The 8,405-nt window shown below is 36.3% G+C and overlaps 1 protein-coding gene across 1 annotated transcript in view; it reads left to right on the top strand.

The window, feature by feature from the left end:
* Positions 1–1,863: 1,863 nt before the first annotated feature.
* smyd2b (SET and MYND domain containing 2b) overlaps positions 1,864–8,405 on the top strand; it is a 38,205-nt gene continuing 31,663 nt past the window's right edge. Inside the window, exons 1-4 of the mRNA XM_026233955.1 lie at positions 1,864–2,299; positions 3,247–3,310; positions 4,469–4,579; positions 4,659–4,719. Coding sequence (XP_026089740.1) covers positions 2,127–2,299; positions 3,247–3,310; positions 4,469–4,579; positions 4,659–4,719 — 409 coding nt within the window. The 5' untranslated portion in view covers positions 1,864–2,126. The remainder of the gene's footprint in view (positions 2,300–3,246; positions 3,311–4,468; positions 4,580–4,658; positions 4,720–8,405) is intronic.

Genomic DNA, 8,405 nt, shown 5'->3' with positions numbered 1-8,405 from the left:
AATTTCAGAACTCCAAAGCTTGTTTAATGCTTACCTGTTTTGCATTTATTTACAGATCATAATCTGTTTATTTGGAAATACAAAACATTTCCAACCCCACACAGCAAAATCCCCAGTGTTAATTTAACACTCTGAGTGTGGACTCATATAAACACTGAAGCAGTGTTAAAAGTAACACTGAAGCAGAGTTGAAGTTAATGAGATAATTAAGAAGTTAATTGAGTTATGACTGGGCATTATTGAAGACACCTGATGTTAACAAGCAGAATCACCACCCGAGAAAATCACAATTTGTGTCACCATTGTAGCGGTCAGTGTTTGATTTAGCTGGGATCTTGGCTTGTGACTTTTTACTTTTAAAGTTTGTTTGTCAAACCAAGAGCAAAAACCATTGCGTGTTGATGATTATGTTTTAATGTAATTGTTGTTTGACATGAGTCACTGAACTCATTTACAGTGTTTTCTCAAAGTAAAACTTCTGTTATCGATTGTCACAGCTTTGATTCCTCAATGAAAAAGTCTGCATTTTCTATACAGTTTGTAGGTATCTCTTGCAAGTGATTCAGATTTTTTTTTTTTATTAAAGAGCTTTAATTTTAGGCACACACAGATAACAATAATCAGTGTATGAATCTCAACAATGGTGACAAACAGCATATTCAGATAAACACACCAACTCTGAACATCACAAAACTAGATACTAAAAATGAACATAAAAACAGCAAAAATAAAATATAGTTAGAATAAAAAGTTAAAAAGACTCATAATATATTTATGCCGCAATGCATGATGGGAGCCATGGATGAGTTTTTATTGGCTATAACATGCTTTTTTGATGGTCACCGTTGTTGTGATGCTCACGCTGATTCCTGATGTCTGTGTGTCTAAACAAAAGATCTCTTTTTATTTTTTTATGTAGAACTAACTATTAAAAACATGTCATGTTATGGCAAAAATGCTGGGTTGCTTACTTTTCTTTTTCACTTAATTTATGTTTACAGGAAAGAAACTTAAACTCAGGCATTCAGATCACTCTATAACAAATAGCTCAAATCACAATCAATGGCACACATGATTGCCTTTGCTGTGGTCTGTCTGTATGATATAATTCAGTCACCACAGCCACGTAAAATCTAAAGTTAATAACTGAAGGGTCAACTAAAGCAAACACTGACCACTACAATGGTGACACACAAATTGTGATTTTCTCGGGTGGTGGTTCTGCTTGTTAACATCAGGTGTCTTCAATAATGGTCAATCATAATTCAATTAACTTCTTAATTATCTCATTAACTTCAACTCTGCTTCAGTGTTACTTTTAACACTGCTTTAGTGTTTATATGAGTCCACACTCAAGAGTGTTAAATTAACACTGGAGATTTTGCTGTGCATAAGAAACTAATGGGTTTTGCAATAAATTTTGTAGCTTAAGCTTGATACTGATTAAATTATATTTTCATATTAACATTAGTATTAATTGTGTTGAAAAGACTAAGAAAATCATTAATTAGCACTGTACTGCTTCTCATAAAATGTTAGTAAACCCACAGGAGAACAAATGTCCAAAAAAGTCCGGAGATATTGAATATATTACTTTTAAAACCTACCGTCGCAGAGATGAATCACAACTACTTGCGCGTGAGATCATGAACGACCATCTCTGAAATGTTACTGTCATCTAGTGGTATCTAAATGCACAGTTACGAGTGGTATGCTATATTTGTAGATGATTCCGTGCAACACAAAAACCGTGAAGAGAAAGTCTAAAAAGGGCAGACTCTAAAAGAAGCCACGCGTGTCATTTGATCCACGAGTGAAGACACAGTTCACAAAACCATTTCGTGATTGATCTGCAACATCTTCCTTTGATTGCATGCATATACACGATAACAACAATATTACAAACTATAAAGTCTTACCAGTTGTAGTAAGGCATACGTGACGCTTGATTATTAAACGTTTTATTTAATATAATTATTACGTTCCCGAAATAAATTCTGAGAGTCGGGCGTGGTGGGGAACTCATAAATATTCATATATGTTCCACCCATTTAAGTTACATCGAAAAGCTCAGAAGTCGGAACACCGGCGCGGTCTACCGTTAGGTGCTAGGTTTGTGTGTGAGGATGGAGTGTGAGGGCATCGCGGGCATTGAGCAGTTCAGCAGCCCGGGGAAGGGCAGAGGACTGCGGGTGAGCAGAGCGTATGAAGTCGGTGAATTGCTCTTTTCGTGCCCCGCTTATTCATACGTACTGTCCGTCAGCGAGAGAGGATTCATCTGTGAACAATGCTTTGCAAGGTCTGAATTTATTTATTTATTATTTATTTATGCAGGGATGGTTTTGTCTTTGTATTGTATAATGATTTTGTCTTAAAGGCTAGGCTACTGTTGTTACGCAGGCTATATTTTTATGATAGTACTATTCTAACAAATTACTCTCTTAATGGAAATATAATATATGCAGCAAAATTTGTAAATAGAGATGTGTACGTCCTCATTGTTAGCATTAATGTATTTCTACAGCTTAGTTTGAACTTTCTTATGAAGCTGAATGAATGGCAGGATTTCACAGCATGAGTAGAGGTGCAAACAAGCTTTGAGATTTACACATCTTTGAGAGAGAGAGAGAGAGAGAGAGAGAGAGAGAGAGAGAGAGAGAGAGAGTAATGTTTAAATAAATCTTATCTCTCAGTTGTTCTATTGATTTTAGTCTGAATGATGTCTAAGGTATGGTCTAAAGTTAATATATATAGAAACAGAAAAGAAGACAGCAGTAGACAATATAAACAAGGCCTTTTCTACTTTTAGATTTATTTCTCTTTTCTGTCATGACCAGCAGATAAGCTCCAAAAGGGCACATCTAAAAATACAGCAGAATGTCCTGAAGCAGCTGCCCAAACTCAGGACATTTGCTCTGGCCCTGTGTGGTGACAGCACACTCATTGTGACAGCTGCTAAAGAGAGATTGCTGCTCTAATACCTTTCTTTATCACATTCTGTTCCGGTCTCTCTTAGTTATAAATGTACCGCAAGTCACTTTGAAAATATAGTTAATGCATGTCAGTGATGACGTTAAATATTTTAAGTAGTAATAAACATAGTAATTTACATATGAAACATGCTTACCGTTACATGAAAATAGTTCTTGTTCTTTCAGACACATAAACACATTTTTTAGCATGAAGTGTTTTAATGAACTTTGGTGGTTATGTGTGTTTTTTTTTTTTCTTTTCTGTCATGTACAGGAAAAAGGGTCTTGCAAAATGTGGAAAGTGCAAAAAAGCATTCTACTGCAATGTGAACTGTCAGGTAAAACACACACATACACAATAATATACATACTAACAGTAATAAAAAGAACAAAGAAACAATCTGCAGGCAAAAGATCTGATAAGGAAACTGGAAGAAAGACATACATGAGTGAAAATTGGGCAATGCATGTACTGTGCTGATAATGAAATTAATATCACAAGACCTTTGTTAAAACTATAGATCAAACTTCCACATTTTTATATTCCTGCTCAGTTGGATCAACAGATGGTGCCAAAATCAAAGGTTAATTATAGGTGACATAAGAAGGTCTTTATATGTTTTCCCTAGTCATGTACAAAATGCTATTTCAGAATTAGTTTTTTTTTCAACATTCTACTGTAGAGAAAGCCAAGTTACAATTATGAAAAGTCCACCATGTCAACAGTGAATTTCCCTTTTAAGTGGCTGTTGGTTTATGAAGTTCAGAAACATCAGCAACTCCTCATGCATGGCAGCAAGTCATTGATATGTTTTTTCCCCATATTTTTTTAGGCTCCATCTGCAAAGCACATTAGGATTTAAATATAGCATCTCAACTCCGTCTGAATTTTATGTGTACAGTTGTCCACAGCAATCACATCACAACACTATTTAGTTGTCCACACAAATCAGTTTAATTAGTTTATCCATATTATTCATAAGGGGGCGACATAGCTAAATTTTTTCATCTTAATATATTCCAAAACTGTGACAATATTTTTTACATTTTTTTTACACTCTTGGTTTATTTATTTATTATAAATAAAATTAGGAAAAATAACATTAGTTAATGTAAAAATGTAAATAATTTTGAGTTTTGCTCAAACCCTAATCAAACACAGCTAAACATTATTAAGTTCTGAAGAGTTACTAGAAAGCTACAGGCAGGTGAGATTTAATTAGGGTTGGAGCTGAACTCTGGAGGGCCCTCTCCAGGATCCACCACCCCTGCCAGAAAGCATGTGTATATTCCACAAATTCTACAGTTATCTGAAAATCAGTAACCATTGTTTCCTGAAAATCTTTTAAATATTTTCATAATCTGCAATCTTGCAAGGCATACAATAAGCATCTTATCGCTGCATGTCTTTATACCTTAAAGACATTCATGATGTGTATAGTGTATATGCAGTAATGAGTCTTTCATGTGTAATTTTTTTTTTGTGTATTTGACAGAAAAAAAATTGGCCCATGCACAAGCTGGAGTGTCATGCTATGTGTGTGTATGGAGAGAACTGGTGCCCCTCAGAGACAGTGCGACTGATGGCCAGAATCATCGCCAGGCTGGTCAGATACAAACACCATTTTATTACTCTCTTTGTCGATACAGAATCAATGAGTGATTGACACATACTTACTGATACAGAGACACCAGAAAGAGAGAAGCCCATCAGAAAGACTACTCTTACTGAGAGATATGGAAGCACGTAAGTACCAGAATTCATTCAGTGCGTCTGACAGAGAGGGCATGCTGTGTTTTGTATTTTTTACATTTTATTTTGTGTCAAATTGATTTTCACATATCAAGTCTTTTTATCTAGAGATGCCCTTTAGTGATGCTATGTTTTATTATTTTTATTTTGATCATATTTAAACTCATAAAAAATAACTACCACTCTTTAGGTCTTAAAACTGGGGATGGTAAATGGGAATCATGTAACGGGAGTTGGTGGCCTAATCTAATTATTAAGCTACAAAAGTATATTATTTAATTAAACTACAAGTACAAAGTAAAAATGTGGCACTGTTGAGCATTCTACAGGCTTGTGGTTTCAAAGTAGTTTGCAATTAATGTGTAACAAGGACTCTTTAGATAGATCCTAGTGGAAGCTTTATTAATACAAAGGTGAGGTAAGCTCAAGATCCAACAAACAGTGTAATCCAAACCAAATTTTCAAAAGAGTAATCCAAAGGAACAGGCAATGTTCAAAATCCAAGTGAGCAGTCCAAAGTATAAAATAAACAAAACAATGGAACAAGGCAAATGCAATGGTAAATTAAAATGCTTGGTAGAGTCTGCAACAGCAAAACAATATTTCACCATGTGAGAGTGATTGTGTGTAACTTAAATAGTCCTCCTAGTTCCTGACATGGGGTGTTATGGGAGATGTAGTCTGTGAAACAATGGTACAGGTAAATGATGGAGAGCCCTCTAGAGGATCTCATGGGCACTCTAGCTGGAGATCCTGACACAATGAGTACGCATTTATGATAAGCATTATGATCTACTGTTGATTAATTATTGCAATGTTTACTTTATTGTGCATTTTATCTACTTCATCTTTTTTAAATGTACAGCGGTGTACTGTTCTCGCTGAGGTGTAACAACTCCAACTAAACAGTGAGATAAACTCTCTCTATTCATGAACATGAAGAAATCCGGAGTTCTTTTTATGTAGATTTATTTTCTTCACATTGAACTGAATCCATACATATGAGATGACTGATGAAAAACGAGAGAGTGAAACTAGAAAACAAACAGCAAAATACTGTAATTAGCTAAGCCATTTAGTTTTCATGAACATTACTTCTACAGCACAAAATCAAATGCTTATAAGTTAACTTAGTCAGAACAAAGATTATATACATACAAGCGATGCTTCTGCTGGGGAATCAACATGCAGGATGAATTTTCTCTGAAGAAATGACTGTTTTCATTTTTTATCCACACTGTAAAAAATTTGGAGTGGGATTTACTTGAAAAAAGCTTGGAAAGTTTTTTCACTCAGAAAAGGCTAGTAAATTTACAAAAAATTGTCAAGTAAAAGCCTAAACATAATTATAGTAAATTTAATTAGAAATTTAAAGTTACGTTTACTTGGGAATTCCCAGTAAATTTTGTCGACTCTTTCTTTGTAAATTTTACATTGTGTAGCCTAATGCTTATTACTGAAAAAAAGTGTACAAATGTATTTATTTTGCAAATTTTGCACTCATATATTTTAAGTAAAACTCAACCATTGAATTTAATAAAATCTGGGAGTTTATGCAATTTACTTTAACAACCTTAACACTGGTAAATCACCGTGCTATTAAGCATTTGGTTCACTTGGAAACATGCATGTAAGCATGTAGACAGGCTGTTATCATTTAAAGATAATATGCCCACTCAATAAAAGTAGTAGCCACCTGAACACAGAGACCTCAATACTTGGTACACCACACACAATGACGGTGAATAGTGTTTGAGTATCAATGGGTCATTTTAAATAGAAAATAAACTCCAGGTGTCACAAAACGGTATGTTACTAAAACAAACAACAACTAACAACTAAAATAAGCAACTAACAACAAAAACAACCATAAACAGTGTACATTTTTTAATTATTCATGCCCCATTGCATGATGGGAAATATGGGATCATAACTTTGATATTTACTTAAAGAATCATTGTAAACATAACAAACAGTTCCAAGTAAAATATACTTATGAGTTTTAACTTTCATTTCTACCTAGGCAGTTCCATTTAAATTTACTTATGTATTTAAGTAAAATAAATAAAAATGAAACCTCAAGTAGCTTATTGAATTAAACATGATATTTTGAAGTAAAAAGACAAAATAGTATTTGTTTGTAAAATGTACTTAACTGATGCTATCTTTATTTACAAGTTCAAAAAATATTTTTTTACAGTGCAGTCTACCGTTTCTATTGCGTTCTTTCATGCGTTTTTTTTTTTTACTTCCGGTTTTGCTCAGTAAACAAACGTCAAAATAAGAGTCTGCATGAAACTGAAAGTATACCAAATTAAAAGCATAAACTTTAAACTTATTAAACTTAAATGCCTGAAGGGCAGAACACTCCCCGTCTGACCTAAAAGGTCACTATTAACTACCAAATGAACATTCAGTCATTGGGAAGAAGAAGAACTACTTCTGACACTGGTCTCAAGAACACCCTCTCAGAACCTTGATTTGATGTCCTGAGCTCCACCTTCCTTATTTTACTGTCTCTCCCAGGGAAGACAGCTGTGATCCTTGCCATAGGCCATGTGTTACGTGCAGCTTGACTGTCCTTCAGGAGCACAATGTCCCCTTCTTTAGGTCCCGTTGAGAATCTCTCCATTTCTGGCGGACTTGCAGGGTGGGGAGGAACTCCTGACGCCAGCGACGCCAGAATCTGTCAGCGAGAGCTTGGACTTGTTTCCATTGTCTGCTGAGAAGATCCTTGTCTGTGAAATCTCTGTGCGGTGGGGCAACCCCAACCTTCTGGGTAAGTATCATTGAAGGAGACAATATGAACGGTGACGCTGGGTCGGTGGAGACTGGAACAAGAGGCCTGCCATTGATTATCGCAGTTACTTCCATCATGAGTGTGCACAGGACATCGTGGGTAAGTTGAATGTTCTCTTGAATCAGGATTGCATCCAGGATCCTTCTTGATAGGCCTATCATACGTTCCCATGATCCACCCATATGGGACGCATGAGGAGGATTAAATATCCATGAGCACCCTTGTTGACTCAAGAAGTTCTGCACTTTGAAGTCAGGTTGTTGTTGGCTTAATCCCAGTTCCTTTGCAGCGGCCACAAAGTTTGTTCCGCAGTCCGATCTAATCTGCTTTGCAGGTCCCCGTATGGCAAAGAACCGTCTCAATGCATGGATGCAACTTGACGTGTCTAGGGAGTCGATGATCTCGATGTGCACGGCTCGGGAGCTCATACAGCAGAAGAGCATCGCCCATCTTTTGCTTTGGGCCTGTCCACCTCTTGTACGCCTGGAGATGATTTGCCATGGTCCGAACACATCCACTCCTACATAGTTGAAGGGGGGACATGTGTGCAAGCGTTCTGGAGGCAAGTCTGCCATAAGTTGTTCCTCTGTTCTTGGACGTAACTTTCGACACACTACACATTTGTGCAAGACAGAGGCAATAAGTCGTTTTCCACCTATGATCCAGAAGCCCGCTGCTCTCAGGGCCCCTTCTGTGAAGTGGCGGCCTTGATGCTTTACCTCTTCATGATACTGTCGCACCAACAGCAGAGAAATGTGGCTGGTCTTGGGCAAGATGATGGGGTATTTTTCCTGAGTGCTCAAGTCAGCGTGCTTTAATCTGCCACCAACACAAATCAGATTACCTTCAAGAACAGGTCTGAGCTTGTGAAGAGAACTGT

The sequence above is a fragment of the Carassius auratus genome, chromosome 45 (assembly GCF_003368295.1).
Source record: "Carassius auratus strain Wakin chromosome 45, ASM336829v1, whole genome shotgun sequence".
Classification (NCBI taxonomy): Eukaryota; Metazoa; Chordata; class Actinopteri; order Cypriniformes; family Cyprinidae; genus Carassius; species Carassius auratus.
Note: the sequence above shows the minus strand (reverse complement) of the source record. Positions and strands in the feature narration are given on the sequence as shown.